Here is a 23,633-nt window from a genome sequence, read left to right on the forward strand (position 1 = left end):
ACAAACAAACTTACTGAAAAGTCTTTATTACAACAATAGAACAAAAAAATTAGTGCAGGTAAGATTGTGTTGCATCTTCAGCAGGCAAGGAAGGCCATCCCACTCCTCCAACATGAACTCTGAGAGAGAAAAAGGAGGATTTGTTTTAAACCATAGCTTCATAAGTGTCTGGTTTTAAAGTAGACATTTTTCCCCAAAGTCTTATCTTAATACTACACTAAAAAATGAAGTTGACCCACTTTATCAGTCTGACTGCTGAAGCATGTTATTTAGCGTTGAGTAAACTTGCAGATAAAAAGGACAGATTTTTTTGTTGTTCCCCATCTCTTAAGGTGCAATCACATCATTATTTCTGTAGGAATGATGTAGCCAATTACTTTCTATATATAAAGTGAGCATTTTATTGAGACTTAAATACTCCAAACTGATCTCTGAAATAAGTTATGTATAATAAAATGTGAATCTGATGATCAGTGTTGTGTCTGTACACACCGTGTGTCTGTAGTTGTATCTTCTAATAGCCTCTCTGATGTGACAGGGCAGGATGGCTCCGCTGGGAGGTTCCACTGTAGCCGGAGAGCTCTGAAACAAATACTGTATTAATACAACATGGGACACCACGGTCATGTCTTTGCTGTGGTTTGTGTGAATTTTTGTTTTTAAAAAACTGAGAAGTCAACATTTAAAAGATAAAAACAGATCACATACGATGGGGTTTTAAATTATTCAGATATTTGTTGCACTCAATATTAACATTTGATTTCAATAAAACAGGGATTTTTATTTACATTATTTACACACATGTATACATATAACACACACGTAAGACTGGTCACTGTGTCACGACCTCTCTATGACTGCGTTCATATGTTATTCTGACACCAATCATACCTAAAAAAAACAACCTGTTTTTGAGGTACAAGCAGGCTAAAACGCACACCTTTTTGCGTTTCCTCTGTCGCGCCCGGCCGTCCAGACTGCCATTACCCTGCAGGAGGGGCTTCGAGGAATGGGAGGAGCCTGGAGTGGACGGGGGGGTAGCTTCAGGTGAGTCTGGATCTTTCTTTACCTGGTGGAGAGAAAAACAGAAGACGGAATTTATTTATTTCAAACATAACTGTGGTTTTAGTGATTTAAAAAAAAATCTGAAGGTGGGAAAACTGCATTTGTGTGTGTGTGTACCTCAGCATGAGTGTTGTAGTGGATGTAGCTGGCAGAGATCACATGACTGATGGGATTGCTCTTCGCAGTCATTTCCTGCTTTACCAACAGAGACAAATCCACAATCTGGAGAGGGAAGAAAATGGAAAGACACAGGAGACAGATTTTATCACACACATATATATATAAAGCATTAACATGATATGTGCGACATCCTGACTCAACACATTACCTGGGCAACAGTCTCATAGGCCAGGTAGGACAGGATCTCCATTGCAATGCTGTTGGGTTTCAGCTCTAAACTGCTGCAATCCAGCCAGTCCCGAAACTTTGACGCTTTCTTAGCTGGAGACACATTCACACACACACACACACACACAAACAGACCAGGTGGACAGCACATACACAAGCAAACAAAAAACATAACAAGGAATTAAGATTAGCTCTGTGTGGTTTTGGTGCCATTTTGAAATGCTGAATCATCAAAAGTACAGTTTAATAAAGCACCTTTCACAGAAAAAAGTCACAAAGTGCTTTAAAAGAGTAAATATAAAAAATAAGATCATCATCAAAAATTATTATCAAAAAATATTTTTATATTATATTATAATAATAAAATCTATGCATCAACATCATAAAAACAATAATAATCAGTCAGTAAGACATAAGCAATAACAGACCTTAAAACACACGTTTGCACACTGCAACACAAAGGCCAGTTTGAATAAAAGTCTGGAACGTCTGGAACGTCAGCAGATGGCAGAACGTAAGAATGGTCTTCCACAGTGTCGGAGCCACGACTTCAAATGCACGATCACTTTTTGTTGTTAGTCGAGCACGTGGAACAACTACTTAGACCTAGTGGTGATTTAGGGGTTAAAGCAGGTCGGAGATGTACCCAGGTGCCTGACCATGCAGGGCTTTTTTATGTGAAAACGAGAAGCTTAAACTGAATCCTGGTGTAATGTGACCGGTCCTGCTGAACCTGACCAACAGCCTTTCAGCAGCGTTCTGGACCAGCTGTAGACGGTCCAGAGACGACTTGCTGAGGCAGGTGAAAAGGTGAAAAGGGAATTGTAGTAGTTTAATTGGGATGAAAGCACGAAAGCATGAAAGTATGAACGATCATCTCTAGTTCTGGTTTTGACACAACAGGTCTGACATTTTGGACTGTTCTGATATTGGGAACATAGCTTGAGTTTTGACTGTATCCCTCATTGATCTGCACAGGAAACAAATAATTTTTAAATTAATTATATTTGGTAATCTGAAATGATAGGCACCTGTTAAGATGCTTTGTTTTAAATTTGATTTAATTACCATTGACCTCTATCCTTGTGCATCATCAAACTGAACACCTTCTGTTGTGAAGACATGGAAGAGGAATATTGGCTTTGAAACTACATACAATCCAGCAGGATAGGATAGCAAAGACTAGCTACATAAACTACATCTGTGTGTTTTTTTCCAGACTTCCCTAAAACTATGATTATTATAGAGGTACTTAATAACTTGATTAAAGTCTTACCAAAGCTGAGCTGTCGACTCTCACAGAACTCCACGTACTGAGCCTGGTCCATAGCTCGAGTCTGACGCTCTAAACGCTGAAGATACATAGACACACAGAACAATTAATTATCATTTTAATGGTCATCTTCGTCATATCTCATTTTAAAGAAACATAAATCTGCTGATGCCTGCGGTCGAATCTGTGCTACCAGTGTGTCATCATGGACAATAAAAATGGTGAAGAACAGAGTGATCTTTGTGCAGACGACATCAAAATAACCTCTAACCTCCATCCGCTCTTGTTTGATGGGGTCTACTTCCTGCCGCTCAGCCAATGACAGGAGGTCGCCCGTCTGATCCATCCACACCAGAAAATCCTGGGCCAATCGCTGCCTCCGCTGGTTACCACCGGCAGCAGCACCTGCAAACACATGACAAAACAAAAAATGAAATTAAAATTAAAAACAATTCGATCTTCTCTGTCATAGATAGTGTATGTTGTGGTGTACCCGTTTCTTGCTGCATGTCTTCATCCTCTACAGTCTTGAGTAGTTTGGATTTATAATCTCTAAACTGAAGATATTTTATTAACCTCGCCACTTTAATCTGGTCAGGAGACATTGAGGCAGACAGACAGAGAAAGAGAGAAAGAGAAGAACAGAAAGAACAGAAAAAGAAAGGTGAGGAGAATCACTATTCACTTCAAAGCTATATACCATTGATGATGCTAATATTTTGTAATATAATAATATAATTATATTTTAATGTGGGGTTTCATTTGTGTGTTTTGTTTACTTTGTCCCTCCTCATCAAGAACAGGATGTCCTCGGCTGAAATGACCCTTGAGCCACGAAGAGTTGCCCCCTCGCATGCCTGATGCAGCTGATAAACAAACCAAGAAGAGGATATGATCAGACTCTTAGTGCCTTACATGTCGCTGACATTAACCTTATGGAATCAGAGTTACCACAATGACAAACAGCCTCATATTTTCTCTCATCTGTATACATGAAAATAAATCCCACTGAAAGTTCAGATTTTAGTCTCTCAACTGAAACCACACTGAAGTCTATACACTGAAAGGATAAGTGTTGTGTGATGCATATAAAATATATAGTATATTTTATATATCTAGTTGTAATCTTGTGTTTATTTGGCACAAAGAGAATGTTAAATCAAAAGACTGTTCATAAAGGAAAATGACAGTAATGAATTATTGAGTTTGTGCAATTGAATTGTAAATTCGAGCTGTAGTAAACTTCAAAAAAAAAAAAAAAAGACCAAAAAGGATAATTTCGGCCCTTTTTTTACACATATTGGTGTGGAAATGACTAATAGGTACAAAATGTTTTGGAATCTGTGCAGTAGATGGTTATAGCCTGCAGCAAAGAACAGGCTGCAGAGGCTGCCATGTGTTCCTTCGGGGCAATTTTCAAAGTCAAAGTTACATCTACAAAAAGTGCTTCTTTTTGCCACCAACAGGCTCAGACTTTTATACCAGGTATCGGACAACACCATGGAAAGGATCCCTATGTGTGGCACCCGGTGACACCAGCCGGATTGTGGCAACTATCTTCTGCACAGATTCCCAAACCTTTTGTACCTACTTGTCATTTTAACCACAAAATATGTGAAAATATGGGCCCAGGTTTAAAAATAGCAAATCAACCCTTTATTAAATTGTTACATTTACAGCTGGTTTAAAAAGTCTTACTTCCATGTGAAAACTGCTAATTTTCTATTACCACCATTATATCTGCGCACAAGAGTACACTATTTATGTTACCATAGTAATGAGCTGTGTGTGCACAATGTCCTCCACCAGAGCGGCTGTCTCGTGCAGAGGCCTGCGACTATCTCCCAGAGCAAACCTGAAACACACACACACACAAAACAATAGCACTAAAGACGTGTATGATTAAACCTAATTCATATATACATTCATACATTCGCAGTATAATACTACAGACAACAGCACTAATGACTAACTTACTGAGTACTCACACCACATTGGCCAATCCCTTTAAGTACTTAAATATAACGAGGTATTAAACCACAATACTTTTTCAAAAGCAAATACCACAAACTACATGTACTGCAAGCTGGTATTGAATGTTTTAAATCTAAATTCTGATGATTTTTAATACAAAAACAGTCTTCTTTTTGCTAAACTAAAAACATGCTTTTATAAAAATAAAATAAAAACAATCGGTACTAAAACTTTGTATCTATGCATTAATGTATTGATTTTTATACTCCGACCTTAAGTTGAACACATGAGCATAATGTAAAACCTTAAACACCTTAAAACAGGAGTGTAAAATTAAAGTTACTGTAACACGTCAAATCTCAAGTAACAAAACAATAAACATGTCGCTGTCCAAATACAGTAAACACAGAGCTCTCAAATGTATTTGTAAGTGTCACGCTGAGGTCGACAAGCCACACACACTCTTTGACCTCAGTTTGGTCAAAACTCAATTTGCATCCAGAACAGCCACTTCCATCATGCCAGACCAACCTAAACCCACATCCTGAAGCTCTTTCCATCTTTCATTTCTTCCCTTTCCCTCTGTCTCTCCATCTATTCTTTCCCCAGACAACCCGCCTTGTTGACTCTGCCCCCCCCCCTTATCTGCACTGTGATTGGCTGATTGCAGCTATCAATCACACAGGTGAGCATGGCTTTGGTTTGGGGTTGTGGGCAGGTAGGCCTCAGGTTCAGAGCTTGGCTTTGGGTTGAGCGCTGTTTTTAGGTTTTGGGGTTTAGTTGGGTTTCAGCCTCTCTGACCACCAACACCATCTCTCTGCAGTCCACACACACAACAAGGTGAGTACGCTAAAAAAACACACTCACTCGCTCACACTTTCATTAGTGTGAGCGAGTGAGTGTGTAATTTCGGAAAGAAGTAATCTGTGACAGAAAAAAAACTTGCTTTTTCCCAGTACAGATAAAAAAAAAAACTGTTAAATCATAGTGACAGCGTAAATGTTGTACAAGTGCACATTGCAAATATTTCAAGATCAAGATTGTCTGTAAAATTTAAAATCCATTAGTTACAATAGCAAAGACGTACCAATTTCTGCTTCTACCATTTTCATTGAGTACAATCTCAGCACAAATATCTTTATTGTTTCCTCCACTGCAACTTAAGGCTGCAACTAACGATTATTTTTATCATTGATTAATCTGTCTGAATTCCTTGATCGATTGTTCGGTCAATAAAATATCAGAGAATGGTGTCAACAGTTCAAAATCCAAAGCAATTCAGTTTACCGCAGAGTAAGACAAAGAAACCAGCAAATCCTCTTATTTGAGAATCAGGAACGAGGTAACATCATCTAATGTTTGTCAAACAATTAATAAATTATCAAAAAAGATGATGATTAACTTTAAGCCAATCGACTCATGGATTAATCGAGAAATCGTTTCAGCTTTACTGTAAAGAAAAAATATGTCAATTTCAGCTAGACTTTATTGTCATACTCTCCTGCTGCTGAAGTGTTTTTTGTTAATGAATAATCAAAGTACATTTTTTTGTACTTGTTCTATTAATTAGTTCTCAATTTTTAGAAACTTTACTTGACATTGTTGTGAACTGAAAGTCTATTGATGATTTCTTAAAATGTGCACTGATTATTATTATTATTCTTGTTATTAGGGATGATGTAACTGTAACATTTCTTTTTACACTTCATTTAACATGCCTTAACAATCCAGCCATCCGCTTTATTACATCAAATGGTTTGTTTAGTTTGTGATAACTTTCTTAATTAAGCTCATACTTTGGCAAGTAAACACGCGCTAACTATATTTCTTTAATAATGCTTTGAGTGTAAAACATGATGTATCAAAGTTAGGGGTTGTAGACTGTTTTAAGACACCTGTGTTTGTTTTTTATTATCCAGATTTTGCAAAGTATCATTAGCCAAAACACGTCCCAGTGTGATTACACTCTGTCATTTGTTAAAAACAGGTTTCTATGGCTTCAAACAGTCTGTTCAGCAGCAGCAGTCCGATGCTGTACTGGGGTGAGTCTCTTTCTCTGTGTGTGTGTGTGTGTGTGTGTCTCACATCATGCTCTGTAGCTCTGGAATGAAGCTGGTCCTGGAAACTGGACGGTCTTTAGAGGTGGAGGCGGCGGAGACAGCCATGGGACTGCTCATAACCACACCCACCTGATGACAAGAACAAGACAAAGAAACAGAGCTGCGTTAAACTAGGGATCGAAATTAACTGAAGTAGCATTTTAACTGACTCCTTTTTGTAAATCCAACCAGATAGCATGTGTTGTATATCACAACGTTAAATAACGTCAAGATTGATATTTGACCTCTGGAAACACTTTTCTCCCGGCAGATAACAAAGATGCTGCACAACTTATCCAACCTGTAAACCTGCATCATCTAGTAAATATTTAGTCATTGCAAGTGTCTCATTGTCACATCTTCTGCTGCTGTGACGACCTGATTTCCACCTTTAAAGCCTCAATTAATCCAATTCTGTAAGTCATCCTTACCTAATGCAATAAGAACACAGACCCAAGCCTTTTTAATTCTTTACTTTATTAATGTTTAAAATCATGTTGTTCAGTTGTCTTCTGTTGTTTTAAAGCTGTGTTGTAAAGCCAAATACAATTCCTACAATGTGGAGGACAAAATAGTTTGAAACTAATTAATATTCATACTTGGTATTTTGGGCAGACATACACTCAATTGCTGGTTTATTAGGGTCCAAATAGCTAAAATTAATACAGTCAATGCATTAGTCATGCGAGAACTCATTACATTAACTGATGCTTTTATCCAAAGCAACTTACAGTTACTATATATTTATGTAAGAGGTCGCACGCCTCTGGAGCAACTAGGGTTTAAGTGTCTCCCTCACCAAAGGCACATGTCTTATCTGCTGTGCCATCAAAAATCCTACCTCCTCTTACCAACAACCACTTTTAGAGGTGCTGATTCAGCTAGTCATACTGCAGACTGTGGTTTGTGGTGCTGTTGACGTGTACTGCATTGTTCAGTAAAAACGAACATTATAACCTTTATGAACAAGTTTATTAAAGTGGTTTTGGTTAAGCTTGGTGCTCTTATTAGACTGACAACTGGTGGTCTGAGTGTTAAAAATCTTTAAGATGTGAAATCCAACAAAAAGACACAATCACTGTTCAAAATGCAGTCTGTAATGTGCATTTTGGGCTTTTGGGATCATTTAACCAAAACAAAACTAGTCAGCTGTGTAGGACAGAACAGAAGCCGAGAGCCTAAAATAACAATATAGCAGAACAGACATGAAGCAAATCAACACACACAAATATATATACACACATATGTACAGAGGGAACAGGTGGTGTGACCGCAGTAACTTCCCCTCCGCCAGTAAAATCTGAATGACAATACAGCGCAGTTCCCTCCTATTCAAACACTGCGGTGAGAAAAACACAATGCAGAAAACGAGAGGAGCAACAGAGAACCAGAGAGGCGGAGAGAGAGTTTAAAATCCTCACCAAAGTCGTTCAAGAAAAACGCTGCTGCTGCTCCTGTTGTTTACACTTTTCTGGGTGTTTTTCGGCGCGATTTGATGACGTAAATCGGCTCAGAAAGTGCGGGGTGTTTTTTGGTAGTTGTAGTTTTCTACACTTTCTGGTCATGAAACGTCCTCTCAGTTTCCCCACGGTTGTTGAAACTCTTAAAGGTTTTATTTATTTATTTATTTATTGAGAAAACACCAGCTGGACGAGGGATGAGCTATAATTAGTGGTGAACAAGGGGAACAACACTTTGCTGCAACTTTGTCCAAATTAGCAAGCAAGGAGGAGGGTACCAGCATGCTAGGCTAATTAAATATTTCAACTAGGCTTAATTGTTAAATACCAGTTTTAAAAAAGCAAAAGACTTCTTACCAACGTGGTTTTAGACTGAGGAATTGCAATTCAAGTCATATTTCACAGACATACATTTTTAACATGTATTTAAACCTATGAATTAAATTATCTTTTTCTTAATAAAGGTGGTAGCAGCACTGATGAAGTCTTGCTTGACCTTAATATCAGGTTAAAAGCTGAGTTTTAGTCCCTACAGGGAAAGATGTGTCAGACCACAGTGAGGGAAAATATTTCACCATTAGATCACTGATTCAAAAGAAAGTTTGATATCTAAGTTAAACATTTAAGGTTTATGGTAAACCATCGTCATTGGGAACTGTGCATAGTCTGGCTTGGAAAAGTAAGATATAGCCTACAAAGCAGACGTCTTATTCTTTTTCCTCTGCCTTCCTTCATTCACCTTCAAGCTTTTTTATTGCTGGATTACAAAGATTAGTGTGTGAATGCAGGTTTTTTTTAATTAATTAATTTGTATCATGTCTTTATACAGTTATGGTCTACTACATGAATTTAGATTTAGAAACAGACACATTAAAGACAGATATCTGGCTGCCATTTCAGAGGACTGAGCAAAAAAAATGAAAGACAAAGGTAGAAAAATCTTTCTATTGTTCCCTCTCAGATCCTGTTTTAAAACGTCGGCCAGCAACATCACCCACCGGCCGCCAACTGGAGGACCAGCGCAGCACAGCACCACCCAGAGGCCTGGTACAGACCGACAGCCCAAACTTCCTCTGCAGTGGCCTGCCGCAGCACTGGAGGTGTAACAAGACCCTGCCGAGAACCTTCACTGTGAGCATCTATCTATCTATCTATCTCCCATCTCTCATTGAGACTGGCTTCAGTTTATAATGTCAAAGGTCATCAGAGGTCAGTGGGACATTTTGCCCTGATCCTTCCAGGCTGACCATTTTCCTCAGACTCTTTACAAATCCCCTTTTTCAAAGTTAAAGGACCAGTCCTGACTTTTTTCCATCCTCCAGGTTGTCGCCCTAGGCAATGACGTGCCAGACGGCGTTGCTGTCACAGTGATGGCTGGCAATGAAGAAAATAGCAGCGCTGAGCTACGCAACGCCACAGCAACCATGAAGCAAGGCTACGCCCACTTTAATGACCTCCGCTTCATAGGTCGCAGCGGGAGAGGTAAATAGACAGATACACTACTGATACAATAATTAAATACATAAACAGAGTATCAGAAGCTTGTGATGGGGCGCTGCAAAGTGGCCGGTTATGAGGTTCGAGTCACACTGGAGGGTCAACACATTGAAGAAAAACAGTAGCTACCCCATTGATTTTGACCTTTTGTAATTGAAATGTCTTCCCTCACACATAAATTAGGCATTTTGTCTTGATCTTCTCTCCAATATGGTGGGATGTGCCATTAGACGTTTGCCACTTTCTCTTACAACACCTCTAACATGCACTTCCTGTGCTCCTTTTCTTCTGTCTCCTTACAATTATCTAGCATTGATTGCACCATTGTTAACTCTTACTTCTTCCCCTAGGTATTTACCCCATTGATGCACTAATAGCTTTTACTAGTATCTATTGTTGCTCTCAGATCTCTTACTGTACTGATGTTTGTTTGTTGTTCCTCAAATGTAAGTCGCTTTGAATAAAAGCAAATAATTAATGTAAATGTAGAAGGATAAACAGAAGGAAGACAGGAATGCTTGTCCTATTCAATCAGAAATTTATTAGTATCAATCTTGTGACCATCAGTCAAGTTTATTTATATAATCTAAAATTAAAAGTTTCTCCTCCATTGCAGTAAATTTTTTCCAACATTTGACACCCTCTATACTTAGGGAAAACTGACTTGATTTAACTTTAAACAGCCTGTTACACTTACCATAACAAGCCACCCTATGTAATTATATTGTTGTGTGTGTGTGTTATTCTTTTTAGGCAAGAGTTTCACGCTCTCCATCAATGTGCTGACCTCGCCTCCTCAAATCGCCACCTTACACAGAGCCATCAAGGTGACTGTGGACGGACAGCGGCTGCCAAGACGTCAGTGCACACCAGAGAAAATGATAGGATGGGTTTATCCAAGCTTTCAGTCAGAAGTACCATCTTCTTCCCTGTCTCTCTCTCTCTCTCTCTCTCAGGGCAGAGGCAGAAGGAGGTGAAGTCAGGAGTGTTCAGGTCATCCTGCAGCGGCACTGCATCATCAGGTATGAGAAGAGGGACGGTATTTAAATCCCGACAAACCATGTCAGTGTGAACTTTCACATACAGGACTGCAAATATGGAACAGTGTGCACATGTGTAGTGTCTCCACAGAAGCATGTTTCAACCTTTATTTTTTTATCAAACAGAGCAGAACACACTATATTTCCAAGTACAAAGAGTGAAATAACAGAAAATACCTCATAAAGTAACTCAAAACTGCACTACAGTAGTTTAATAAATACATACTATGACTGAAGGAAATGGAAAATTGATAATAGCAGCAATTTATTTTAAATAGCAACCAACTAAAGTAGAAAATAATGGAAAACAAATGTGCTCAACAAATAAAATTCAAGGTCCACTTAGCTTTTTGCCTGACCTTTCGACCGCATCTCACGTGTTCAGCTGTTATAACGATGGGTAACAAAGAAATTGGACTAACTCCATCTGCTGAAGACCATTTGATGTAGTTGAAAGCTCTGGAAAAAAACAGCAGTCCTTAAAGTAAGTTCATTTTAGTCAAAGGTCAAGAATGGACTGTCATGCTGTTGATGTTGTCTCTCTCCAGATTGTAGGTCCTTTTCCTCCACCCTGTGGACCAACGATTCTACGTTCCTGGGCCAGGTGAACTCGTTGACTTCCTCCTTCACTCCAAGTCCCAGAATGCACCACCTGCCTGCGCTCTCCTACTCCACCCAGCACACACCCTACAGCTCCTACCTGTCTTCTGCTGCTCCTCCTCCTCCTCCTCCTCCCCCTCCGCTGAGCCACAGTGGTCCGTTCCAGCCGGGCAGCTTCTACTACGGACCGAACCAACAGCTCCAAACAACAGGGGAGGACCGCAATGTTGTCGCAGCACTGACTAATTATATTGAAGGGGCGTGTCTTTCCATAAGAGGGGAAGAGCCTGTCTGGAGACCTTATTGATGATTAAATATTTCACTGTTTTTTGGAAAGTTTTACTTTATTTTCACTCTTGGACTCTCTAAAATAAAAAAAATTAACTTCTCTGTTGTTTGTCAGCAACTGTAACTTCTGTGTACTACGGTGATTATGCTGTTCTTATTTACTGTAATGCATTATGTATTTATTTGATTGTTTATTATTATTTAATACTTCTACATATACAATGGGTTAAACAATAAATTAATAATCTTATTAAATTCATGTAGCAGCTTCCCTTTTGATATTAAAGTCAGGATTTCACAAATACTTTGTTGTACAATAGTTGTGTTTATTAAAGCAACAGTGTAAAAAAACATTAACTTCAAAACCTGGATACCCTAAATATAATATCTCATTAACAATTAAACAATTAACCCTAAATCAAACTCCTATTATGACAATATAGAAAGCAAACTGTTGTGTAAAGTAGATTCATATGAGATGTGGTGAAACTATAAAAATGTTGTCAGGAAGATAGGGTTACCTCTACTCTACCTCTGTACTTAAGATTAAAAGGATCCGTGTCACTCAATGAATACACTTTATGTTTTATATAACTGCGGACCACTTTTCAAAGTACCAAATATGGGTTTTCTCCAGGCAGAAACTTTTTTTTAATGAAGTCTGAACTTGCAGAGACTTAAACTTGCTTGAGAAAAGTAATCATCCAGCACAATATGTGTTTACTGAGCTTTATTCATTTATTGCCTAAGTTGCAATATTATCTGATGATAATGGAAGTACAAAATAAACTGTTTTTTTTATGTGTTCTGCTGTTTGCATAAAACAAATAAATTGTGTTTTGTGTAATTGTGGGCCACGTTTGTACATCAGCTGGGTGAATAAGCTCAGTCTGTGGGGAGTTAGCTCGGGAACCACACGGTTGCACACTGTTAAAGGTGCCCCTGAGAAAGGCCCTGAACCGCTAACAGCTCCCCGGGCGCTGCGCAAAGGCAGCTCCTTATTAGGAGGTGAAAATGCAGAGGACACATTCTGCATTCATTGCACTGTGTGTAAAATTGTATGCGGCCAAATTAAGTTGATTATGGCGGGATTATGTAGTGAGAGTACTTTGAGTAATGAGTGAAAAGGAGACTACTGTATAATGGATTACATCTTCCCACCACAGCAGCAGTTCAGTGTTGACTGTCCACCTGTAAAGTGCTGAGTTCAGCCACTCTTTTGCTCCACTCTTCTTCTGTCATTTCTTCTTCTTCTCCTTCTTTAACATCCTCCTCTACATGATGCTCTCCTGAAACACAGATGACCATGTTACAAAGATAAAAAGAAAAATATCACCAGCTGCCTAGCAGTGAGGGAAACCTAAACTCTCTAAAATCTAGAAGCAGCCAAATGTATCTACCCAAATTATTACAATATCCAAATTAAAGTCCTCACCGGTGCAGGTCAGAGCGGTGCAGACCCAGTTTCCACAGGCACACACACACTTGTTACACTCCATCTGAGTCTCAGCTCCGTCCTCGAACACTTCATCCTCCAGAGCACACTCTTCATGCACACACATAATATACAGGTAGTAAATGGGCATGTAAGAAAAACAGCAAAAACTGCTAACACAGTCTGAAAGGATTTAGCATTGTTTGTTTGGAGTTTTGTGCTGAAAAATGTGTGTGTAAAAATTAAAATTATTGTAAAATTAAATGTATTTGTCAGATTCAGCACGGGATTATATATTTATATATATGTATATATATTTAATGTCTGTTTACATTTTATTTGGTCCTAGGAAAAAGAAGTCAATATGTCATTTGTCAGGATCAATCATACATACCGATGACACTCTTGTTTGAGTTTGTGTGTGTGTGATTACTTCTCTCATATGGATGGTAGGTGGGTGTCAGGCAGTTGATGAACTCAGTTAAACTCAGCTTCCAGTCTGCGTTTTCATCCGACAGCTCGATCAAAGCGTCGACACACAGAGACCTGAGAGACGGACAGAGAGTGAGTGAGCGACATTAATTAACTACTTAGACACTAAGGATTCATTTACAAAATGAGCACGTTTTTTCAGGAAATCACATTGAAAACAAAATGTGCGGTTCAGACTTTACTTGCAGCTGTGGCAGAAAAGCTGTGTTATGTTTAGGTTTTGTTATGTTGTATTTATTTTCATTAATCCGCTCTGTGTCTAATCATTTCCTGTGTCTGTATTCTTGTTCTTTGCCCTTGATTCTTTTCTCCTGTGTTATTTTGTAGTTTTCTGCCTGTTGTGTCTTGTCTTACTTTGTTTCCTCTCAGTGTTGATTGAAATTATCCCTTGTAACTCATCCTGTGCCCCAGCTTTTTCCTGTGCATGGATTTTTTCCCAATATGGATTTTGTTTTTTTGTCTATTGGATCACTGCTTTTCTGTTGGTTTCTGGATTGTGGAGATACTTTGCATTTGGACTGCCTGATTTATTATTTATTTATAAATTAAAATATTTATATTTTTTTCACCATAGCTTTATTAAACGTTATGGACTGTACCTGCTCCGTCTTGGTGTCTGCATTTTGGGTCAGATCCCCTGTTTCATTGAGTTTACGCTTGGCAAAACACAACAAGATAGGGCTATCGTTTCAGTCTCAGTCTCATTTATTTTGGACAATTTCAGAAGAAACTTTGGTGTGTATAAAAGGATTACATTAAATAAAAAACAGGATGGAGATTTATTTTTCCAAATACATGGAGTCTTTTCATCGAGAAGCTTTTTGCATGTTGCTAATCCCAATATGAAGTTTTGAATCATACTTTGTACATTATGTGATGCTTAAAACCGAATATATCATGACTGTCTTACCCATGATAGTTAAACAGACCCAATGGTGGAAGGTAACTAAGCACATTTACTCAAGTACTGTATTTTGAGGCACTTTACTTTACTATATTTATTTTATTTACATTTATTTAAAATAATACAAATATAATAAAATAAATGTATTATTATGGGTTAAGAGACTTTATTGATCCCGGGAGGGATAATCACAAGCTACCCAGCATTAATGTGATGTAAACATTAATGCATCAATAATTATAATCCAATATAATTATTCAGAAAGGTGCCTTTCTGCATAATGAGTACTTTTACTTTTCACTTTAAAAAAATTCAGATGCATGTCTTTTACTTTACTTGACTTGGGAATTGTTGGGCTTCTGTAAATAACATCACAGAGTACGGTCTAGACCTGCTCTTTAATGAAAAGCACTGTGAGATAAATGTTGTTGTTAATTGGGCGCTATATAAATAAAATTGAATTGAATTGAATTGAACTTGTAGCAGAGTATTTTTACACAGTGGTATTACTGCTTTTATATACTTCGTAAAAGATCTGCGTACTTCTTCCACCACTGAACAGACCTTCTTTAACCCCCCTCCAAATTTTCTAATTCTCATAACATAACATAACATATTAACAGTTTATTTTATTACATCACACTATTGTATACCTCAGTAGCAAGTTAGTCTCCAGAGTATTAGAGTATGTGAGGTTGAGGGCCGTCTCATTATGTTTCAGGAAGCTCAGGAACTCTTTTGAATCGAGCTCAGAATCCCCGTTGTCATACGCCTGCAACACACAAATAGTTCAGTCAAATATGTTGTATTTTAAATATCTTCTTCAGTTATTCTTAAGTAGCTGGAGTACTGTTGGCTCATTACTTTATGCAAAATATGCACCTGATATCACACTTAAAAACAATATTTTTATTATATATTCGTATTTTTTGTTATTTGAAATTAAGCTCATGGTCAGTAAAACTAGTCTACTGGGATAAAAACTGATGATTGTGAGAGGGAGTGAAAAGTTTTCTGACTTTGAAATACTTTTGCAGGAGGTCGTTGGCTGAGGACACATTTGAGGCCAGGTTGTCCGATTCTACCTCCTCTTGAATCCACTGGATCACTCGTTCTCTGAGCCAGTCACGATCAGACAGGAAACACACGACTACACATTTAAAATAAGATGGTTAATGCAAATAAAATGGCAAAGGAAGGCTACAGTCCTTAAACTCATGAGTGTTAATACAAATTATTAACAGGAAAGGATTAATCAACAAAACATGTCTGTAATAATGCTGCAGACTTACTGGGGCTCACGTCTGTCTTTGTTGGCTTCTCTGCAAATAGAAACACACAGACCACTGTCTCAAATCACAGACTGTACACAACTTTAGCTGTTTGTACTTCAAAGGCAGAGAGCAGTAACTACAGAAGTGAAGTTGAGAACAAAAGGTTGGAAGTTTTTTTAGGTTGGATGGCAAACTTTAAAACAGATACAAAGATTCTTCCCCTCATTCTACCCAAACAACACCTAAAAAAACACAGAAACTTTAGCTTTATTATATTTTACATAGCTTTACGTATAGGAATCAAGTGTTTAGCTAAGTCTGAGTTATATCAATAGCCTATTTATATTATACATTAATTTACAATTTAATTCATTTAAGTATGTGATTTAAAGAATCACAACCAGAAAAATCACATGAAATTCACTAGTCAAAAAATGAGATAGGAGCTATCTGCTAAGCTAGCAAACTTTTTAAAAATTGATTTAGCTGCTGCCTTTTTAATTATGTGGAATAATAAACTGACTAACCAAAATGTCAGTTCATCAAAGTTTATATTTTTCCAATTACAAAAAACCTGGGGGGAAATAACTAACTAAACTTAGTTTTTGTAAGTTTAAGCCAAGGCTATCTCACAAACTAGCTTTCACTACAAAGGTAGCACTCTTATTGAAACTGTCTAGTAAGCTTTCTTTCTAAGGCCAAGAGTGCAGTAAAATGACATTTCTATGGCATAATATTTCTAACTCTAACACAGATAAGCCAGATCAAGGTCGCGTGTGCACTGACCCGGACAGTGTCCTTTGTGCTCTGCATGTATCTTGGTCTGAGTGATGCAGGCGTCTCTGTGCAGCTCACAGTGGTTTATATAGGATCTGCCGTTACTGCCACACACCCAGTGCTCTGTCATGTTACACCGCTGCAGAGAAAAGAGGGGATCATCAGAGGTTTCCCAAAAAATGGCCTACACAACAAAACTTAAGGTGTGAAACTAGATTTATGAGAGCACAGTCTGATGTCCACTGCAGGGCCTAGTGATCGGTCAAAACATAATTTATTGATGAACAATGTATGTGTTTGTGGATGTAATAATTCAGTATGTGTGAGCAAATGCATAAATTATATGTGTTTTCAGTTACTATTGACTATTTATGTATCATCAAGGTAATCAGTGTTTTTATTATACTGTGTTACACTGTGTACTTTTGCCATTGCAACATAGGCTAATAAATGTTTATACAAATTTCATTTGAATTTTAGAGAGAGAGACAGATGACAGATCAATAAAGAGGAACAGGTAATGAGACTTTAGGTATACAGTTATAAGGAGTGGTAATTTCTCACTGTTGTCTTTATTTCTGCCCTCCTTTTGTCCCTTCATTATTTCTTAATCTATTCTTTCTATTAGTTTTTGCTCTTCCTCACTCCTTTTCATACATTTTTTTCTTTTCTGGTCAGTCAGTGTAAATAAATCCAATATATAAGACCTTAAGTATCTTCAGTAAAGATACAAAGTCAAATCAGGTATTGTTTTACTACAAACAGTAAAATGCAAATAGGGTTTAACAATATTATTTGTGTGAATGTTTCCACTTTAAATACTTTAGTAACAAGTCTACAGCTAGCAGCTCTACACAGCGCTGCTTTGAGCTACATGTTCAGGCCGGTCGGTTTGAACAAGTGTAACGACGAGGTATTCAGTAGCTTTACCTGTAAACAGCGACAGACCGGCTCTCCTCTGTCGCTCGATACACACTCTCGACCTGCGCCGCAGAAAGTCCTGTCACACACTGACTGATCCTAAAGCACAGAGAGAGAAATATTCCTGATTTATAAGGTAAACCATGAAAAGAAATGAGAAGTGTGTGTGTGTGTGTTTCAGACTCCAGATGGTGACCTAAGACCTCCCACTGGGGGAGACACATGCCGTTTTGAATGACAAAAGACTCTCTCAACACACACGCTTTTTATTAGTGAGGCAGCTGGACAGCGGTACAGCTCATTTTGAGGGTTTCTTTCTTTGGTCATCATTCCTGTCAGCTGTAGACATTTTACTCACCAAATTAATTTACTTAGAACTTTTTTTACACAGATTTACTTTGCAGTTCAAAACTGTGTCAGGAGTGGGATTTGAACCCACGCCTCCATTTGGAGACGAGAATTCCCTTTGATCAGGAAGGAGTTGATCCTTGAGTCTGGCGCCTTAGACCACTCGGCCATCTGAGTTTCTCTCTGTGTGTGTTTACTAACTATTGGTAAGAATTTCCCCTTGCTGCATAAAATGATTTTGCACCAGTGTTGGCGGATTCAAAATACTCTGTATACCAACTCTGCTGCTTTAAATTGCGTCCAAAAGAAGAAAAAAAGAGTTAAACTTGTTGTTATGCCGACAATCACAGTTCAAAACTGTGTCAGGAGTGGGATTTGAACCCACGCCTCCATTTGGAGACCATCCTGACAACTACGGAGGAGACAAAAAGAATACGTAACACTAATTTGACCCACTTTATCGTAAAACCACCTTTATGAATCTGGCTCCACATCAAGTTTCTCTCTCTCCATTATGTGTTTACTAACTATTGGTAAGAATTTCCCCTTGCTGCATAAAATGATTTTGCACCAGTGTTGGCGGATTCAAAATACTCTGTATACCAACTCTGCTGCTTTAAATTGCGTCCAAAAGAAAAAAAGAGTTAAACTTGCTGTTATGCCGACAATCACAGTTCAAAACTGTGTCAGGAGTGGGATTTGAACCCACGCCTCCATTTGGAGACCATCCTGACAACTACGGAGGAGACAAAAAGAATACGTAACACTAATTTAACCCATTTTGTCGTAAAACCACCTTTATGAATTTGGCTCCACATCAAGTGTCTCTCTCTGTGTGTTTACTAACTATTGGTAAGAATTTCCCCTTGCTGCATAAAATGATTTTGCACCAACTCTGCTGCTTTAAATTGCTTCCAAAAGAAAAAAAAGAGTTAAACTTGTTGTTCTGCCGACAATCACAGTTCAAAACTGTGTCAGGAGTGGGATTTGAACCCACGCCTCCATTTGGAGACCATCCTGACAACTACGGAGGAGACAAAAAGAATACGTAACACTAATTTGACCCACTTTATCGTAAAACCACCTTTATGAATTTGGCTCCACATCAAGTTTCTCTCTCCCATTATGTGTTTACTAACTATTGGTAAGAATTTCCCCTTGCTGCATAAAATGATTTTGCACCAGTGTTGGCGGATTCAAAATACTCTGTATACCAACTCTGCTGCTTTAAATTGCGTCCAAAAGAAAAAAAAGAGTTAAACTTGTTGTTATGCCGACAATCACAGTTCAAAACTGTGTCAGGAGTGGGATTTGAACCCACGCCTCCATTTGGAGACCATCCTGACAACTACGGAGGAGACAAAAAGAATACGTAACACTAATTTGACCCATTTTATCGTAAAACCACGTTTATGAATTTGGCTCCACATCAAGTGTCTCTCTCTGTGTGTTTACTAACTATTGGTAAGAATTTCCCCTTGCTGCATAAAATGATTTTGCACCAGTGTTGGCGGATTCAAAATACTCTGTATACCAACTCTGCTGCTTTAAATTGCGTCCAAAAGAAGAAAAAAAGAGTTAAACTTGTTGTTATGCCGACAATCACAGTTCAAACTGTGTCAGGAGTGGGATTTGAACCCACGCCTCCATTTGGAGACTAGAATTCCCTTTGATCAGGAAGGAGTTGATCCTTGAGTCTGGCGCCTTAGACCACTCGGCCATCCTGACAACTACAGAGGTGTCAAAAGAATACGTAACACTAATTTGACCTATCTTGTCGTAAAACCACCTTTATGAATTTGGCTCCACATCAAGTGTCTCTCTCTGTGTGTTTACTAACTATTGGTAAGAATTTCCCCTTGCTGCATAAAATGATTTTGCACCAACTCTGCTGCTTTAAATTGCTTCCAAAAGAAAAAAAAGAGTTAAACTTGTTGTTATGCTGACAATCACAGTTCAAAACTGTGTCAGGAGTGGGATTTGAACCCACGCCTCCATTTGGAGACCATCCTGACAACTACGGAGGAGACAAAAAGAATACGTAACACTAATTTGACCCATTTTATCATAAAACCACCTTTATGAATTTGGCTCCACATCAAGTGTCTCTCTCTGTGTGTTTACTAACTATTGGTAAGAATTTCCCCTTGCTGCATAAAATGATTTTGCACCAGTGTTGGCGGATTCAAAATACTCTGTATACCAACTCTGCTGCTTTAAATTGCGTCCAAAAGAAAAAAAAGAGTTAAACTTGTTGTTATGCCGACAATCACAGTTCAAAACTGTGTCAGGAGTGGGATTTGAACCCACGCCTCCATTTGGAGACCAGAATTCCCTTTGATCAGGAAGGAGTGATCCTTGAGTCTGGCGCCTTAGACCACTCGGCCATCCTGACAACTACAGAGGTGTCAAAAGAATACGTAACACTAATTTGACCTATCTTGTCGTAAAACCACCTTTATGAATTTGGCTCCACATCAAGTGTCTCTCTCTGTGTGTTTACTAACTATTGGTAAGAATTTCCCCTTGCTGCATAAAATGATTTTGCAACCAGTGTTGGCGGATTCAAAATACTCTGTATACCAACTCTGCTGCTTTAAATTGCTTCCAAAAGAAAAAAAAGAGTTAAACTTGTTGTTATGCCGACAATCACAGTTCAAAACTGTGTCAGGAGTGGGATTTGAACCCACGCCTCCATTTGGAGACCATCCTGACAACTACGGAGGAGACAAAAAGAATACGTAACACTAATTTGACCCACTTTATCGTAAAACCACCTTTATGAATTGGCTCCACATCAAGTTTCTCTCTCTCCATTATGTGTTTACTAACTATTGGTAAGAATTTCCCCTTGCTGCATAAAATGATTTTGCACCAGTGTTGGCGGATTCAAAATACTCTGTATACCAACTCTGCTGCTTTAAATTGCGTCCAAAAGAAAAAAAAGAGTTAAACTTGTTGTTATGCCGACAATCACAGTTCAAAACTGTGTCAGGAGTGGGATTTGAACCCACGCCTCCATTTGGAGACCATCCTGACAACTACGGAGGAGACAAAAGAATACGTAACACTAATTTGACCCATTTATCGTAAAACCACGTTTATGAATTTGGCTCCACATCAAGTGTCTCTCTCTGTGTGTTTACTAACTAATGGTAAGAATTTCCCCTTGCTGCATAAAATGATTTTGCACCAGTGTTGGCGGATTCAAAATACTCTGTATACCAACTCTGCTGCTTTAAATTGCTTCCAAAAGAGAAAAAAAAGAGTTAAACTTGTTGTTATGCCGACAATCACAGTTCAAAACTGTGTCAGGAGTGGGATTTGAACCCACGCCTCCATTTGGAGACCAGAATTCCCTTTAATCAGGAAGGAGTTGATCCTTGAGTCTGGCACCTTAGACCACTCGGCCATCCTGACAACTACAGAGGTGTCAAAAAGTACGTAACACTAATTTGACCTATCTTGTCGTAAAACCACCTTTATGAATTTGGCTCCACATCAATTGTCTCTCTCTGTGTGTTTACTAACTATTGGTAAGAATTTCCCCTTGCTGCATAAAATGATTTTGCACCAACTCTGCTGCTTTAAATTGCTTCCAAAAGAAAAAAAAGAGTTAAACTTGTTGTTATGCCGACAATCACAGTTCAAAACTGTGTCAGGAGTGGGATTTGAACCCACGCCTCCATTTGGAGACCATCCTGACAACTACGGAGGAGACAAAAAGAATACGTAACACTAATTTGACCCATTTTATCGTAAAACCACCTTTATGAATTTGGCTCCACATCAAGTGTCTCTCTCTGTGTGTTTACTAACTATTGGTAAGAATTTCCCCTTGCTGCATAAAATGATTTTGCACCAGTGTTGGCGGATTCAAAATACTCTGTATACCAACTCTGCTGCTTTAAATTGCGTCCAAAAGAAAAAAAAGAGTTAAACTTGTTGTTATGCCGACAATCACAGTTCAAAACTGTGTCAGGAGTGGGATTTGAACCCACGCCTCCATTTGGAGACCAGAATTCCCTTTGATCAGGAAGGAGTGATCCTTGAGTCTGGCGCCTTAGACCACTCGGCCATCCTGACAACTACAGAGGTGTCAAAAGAATACGTAACACTAATTTGACCTATCTTGTCGTAAAACCACCTTTATGAATTTGGCTCCACATCAAGTGTCTCTCTCTGTGTGTTTACTAACTATTGGTAAGAATTTCCCCTTGCTGCATAAAATGATTTTGCAACCAGTGTTGGCGGATTCAAAATACTCTGTATACCAACTCTGCTGCTTTAAATTGCTTCCAAAAGAAAAAAAAGAGTTAAACTTGTTGTTATGCCGACAATCACAGTTCAAAACTGTGTCAGGAGTGGGATTTGAACCCACGCCTCCATTTGGAGACCATCCTGACAACTACGGAGGAGACAAAAAGAATACGTAACACTAATTTGACCCACTTTATCGTAAAACCACCTTTATGAATTGGCTCCACATCAAGTTTCTCTCTCTCCATTATGTGTTTACTAACTATTGGTAAGAATTTCCCCTTGCTGCATAAAATGATTTTGCACCAGTGTTGGCGGATTCAAAATACTCTGTATACCAACTCTGCTGCTTTAAATTGCGTCCAAAAGAAAAAAAAGAGTTAAACTTGTTGTTATGCCGACAATCACAGTTCAAAACTGTGTCAGGAGTGGGATTTGAACCCACGCCTCCATTTGGAGACCATCCTGACAACTACGGAGGAGACAAAAAGAATACGTAACACTAATTTGACCCATTTTATCGTAAAACCACGTTTATGAATTTGGCTCCACATCAAGTGTCTCTCTCTGTGTGTTTACTAACTATTGGTAAGAATTTCCCCTTGCTGCATAAAATGATTTTGCACCAGTGTTGGCGGATTCAAAATACTCTGTATATCAACTCTGCTGCTTTAAATTGCTTCCAAAAGAAAAAAAAGAGTTAACCTTGTTGTTATGCCGACAATCACAGTTCAAAACTGTGTCAGGAGTGGGATTTGAACCCACGCCTCCATTTGGAGACCATCCTGACAACTACGGAGGAGACAAAAAGAATACGTAACACTAATTTGACCCACTTTATCGTAAAACCACCTTTATGAATTTGGCTCCACATCAAGTTTCTCTCTCTCCATTATGTGTTTACTAACTATTGGTAAGAATTTCCCCTTGCTGCATAAAATGATTTTGCACCAGTGTTGGCGGATTCAAAATACTCTGTATACCAACTCTGCTGCTTTAAATTGCGTCCAAAAGAAAAAAAAGAGTTAAACTTGTTGTTATGCCGACAATCACAGTTCAAAACTGTGTCAGGAGTGGGATTTGAACCCACGCCTCCATTTGGAGACCATCCTGACAACTACGGAGGAGACAAAAAGAATACGTAACACTAATTTGACCCATTTTATCGTAAAACCACGTTTATGAATTTGGCTCCACATCAAGTGTCTCTCTCTGTGTGTTTACTAACTATTGGTAAGAATTTCCCCTTGCTGCATAAAATGATTTTGCACCAGTGTTGGCGGATTCAAAATACTCTGTATACCAACTCTGCTGCTTTAAATTGCGTCCAAAAGAAAAAAAAAGAGTTAAACTTGTTGTTATGCCGACAATCACAGTTCAAAACTGTGTCAGGAGTGGGATTTGAACCCACGCCTCCATTTGGAGACCAGAATTCCCTTTGATCAGGAAGGAGTTGATCCTTGAGTCTGGCGCCTTAGACCACTCGGCCATCCTGACAACTACAGAGGTGTCAAAAAGAATACGTAACACTAATTTGACCTATCTTGTCGTAAAACCACCTTTATGAATTTGGCTCCA

At 38.5% G+C, this 23,633-nt stretch overlaps 3 protein-coding genes and 5 non-coding genes across 8 annotated transcripts in view; 1 reads left to right on the forward strand and 7 right to left on the reverse strand.

Moving 5' to 3' along the window:
* Positions 1-10: 10 nt before the first annotated feature.
* On the reverse strand, positions 11-8,276 carry supt3h (SPT3 homolog, SAGA and STAGA complex component). Its single transcript, XM_038731172.1, has 12 exons — positions 8,181-8,276; positions 6,746-6,849; positions 4,457-4,541; positions 3,466-3,552; positions 3,180-3,276; positions 2,958-3,091; positions 2,690-2,765; positions 1,394-1,506; positions 1,183-1,287; positions 941-1,069; positions 493-582; positions 11-119 (listed from the first exon to the last, which is right to left on the reverse strand). Exons 2-12 carry the CDS (start codon positions 6,835-6,837, stop codon positions 78-80), a joined length of 1,050 nt encoding a protein of 349 aa, XP_038587100.1. The 5' UTR covers positions 6,838-6,849; positions 8,181-8,276; the 3' UTR covers positions 11-77.
* A 484-nt stretch (positions 8,277-8,760) lies between these two features.
* LOC119913365 (runt-related transcription factor 3-like) lies at positions 8,761-11,663 on the forward strand. The gene is made up of 6 exons (XM_038732777.1): positions 8,761-8,775; positions 9,150-9,350; positions 9,542-9,701; positions 10,470-10,574; positions 10,673-10,738; positions 11,305-11,663. The coding sequence occupies exons 1-6, from the start codon at positions 8,761-8,763 to the stop codon at positions 11,661-11,663; spliced, it is 906 nt and encodes a 301-aa protein (XP_038588705.1).
* Positions 11,664-11,948: 285 nt separating this feature from the next.
* LOC119912145 (follistatin-related protein 1-like) overlaps positions 11,949-23,633 on the reverse strand; it is a 31,185-nt gene continuing 19,500 nt past the window's right edge. The window contains exons 3-10 of the mRNA XM_038731173.1: positions 17,457-17,546; positions 16,536-16,665; positions 15,768-15,797; positions 15,495-15,625; positions 15,129-15,247; positions 13,513-13,625; positions 13,080-13,190; positions 11,949-12,933 (exon numbers count right to left, since the gene is read on the reverse strand). Coding sequence (XP_038587101.1) covers positions 12,818-12,933; positions 13,080-13,190; positions 13,513-13,625; positions 15,129-15,247; positions 15,495-15,625; positions 15,768-15,797; positions 16,536-16,665; positions 17,457-17,546 — 840 coding nt within the window. The 3' untranslated portion in view covers positions 11,949-12,817. The remainder of the gene's footprint in view (positions 12,934-13,079; positions 13,191-13,512; positions 13,626-15,128; positions 15,248-15,494; positions 15,626-15,767; positions 15,798-16,535; positions 16,666-17,456; positions 17,547-23,633) is intronic.
* trnal-caa lies at positions 19,413-19,523 on the reverse strand. Its single transcript has 2 exons — positions 19,486-19,523; positions 19,413-19,458 (listed from the first exon to the last, which is right to left on the reverse strand). It is a non-coding gene; the product is annotated as a tRNA-Leu (tRNA).
* trnal-caa lies at positions 20,081-20,190 on the reverse strand. Its single transcript has 2 exons — positions 20,153-20,190; positions 20,081-20,126 (listed from the first exon to the last, which is right to left on the reverse strand). It is a non-coding gene; the product is annotated as a tRNA-Leu (tRNA).
* trnal-caa lies at positions 21,105-21,215 on the reverse strand. Its single transcript has 2 exons — positions 21,178-21,215; positions 21,105-21,150 (listed from the first exon to the last, which is right to left on the reverse strand). It is a non-coding gene; the product is annotated as a tRNA-Leu (tRNA).
* trnal-caa lies at positions 21,772-21,881 on the reverse strand. Its single transcript has 2 exons — positions 21,844-21,881; positions 21,772-21,817 (listed from the first exon to the last, which is right to left on the reverse strand). It is a non-coding gene; the product is annotated as a tRNA-Leu (tRNA).
* On the reverse strand, positions 23,442-23,552 carry trnal-caa. Its single transcript has 2 exons — positions 23,515-23,552; positions 23,442-23,487 (listed from the first exon to the last, which is right to left on the reverse strand). It is a non-coding gene; the product is annotated as a tRNA-Leu (tRNA).

This window comes from Micropterus salmoides, unplaced genomic scaffold (genome assembly GCF_014851395.1).
Source record: "Micropterus salmoides isolate LMB-PRFRI ecotype aquatic unplaced genomic scaffold, ASM1485139v1 Ms_hic_scaffold_2, whole genome shotgun sequence".
NCBI lineage: Eukaryota > Metazoa > Chordata > Actinopteri > Centrarchiformes > Centrarchidae > Micropterus > Micropterus salmoides.

Bases quoted from the DNA above. Each gene is read 5' to 3' on its own strand.
- LOC119913365 (XM_038732777.1), top strand. The intron at 9,702-10,469 runs GTAAATAGACAG...TATTCTTTTTAG, and splicing joins CATAGGTCGCAGCGGGAGAG to GCAAGAGTTTCACGCTCTCC. The intron at 10,575-10,672 runs GTCAGTGCACAC...TCTCTCTCTCAG, and splicing joins CGGACAGCGGCTGCCAAGAC to GGCAGAGGCAGAAGGAGGTG.
- supt3h (XM_038731172.1), bottom strand. From the start codon at position 6,837: ATGAGCAGTCCCATGGCTGTCTCCGCCGCCTCCACCTCTAAAGACCGT. The intron at 3,277-3,465 runs GTAAACAAAACA...TCTCCTGACCAG, and splicing joins TCTTGATGAGGAGGGACAAA to ATTAAAGTGGCGAGGTTAAT. The intron at 583-940 runs GTGTGCGTTTTA...TATTTGTTTCAG, and splicing joins GACAGAGGAAACGCAAAAAG to AGCTCTCCGGCTACAGTGGA.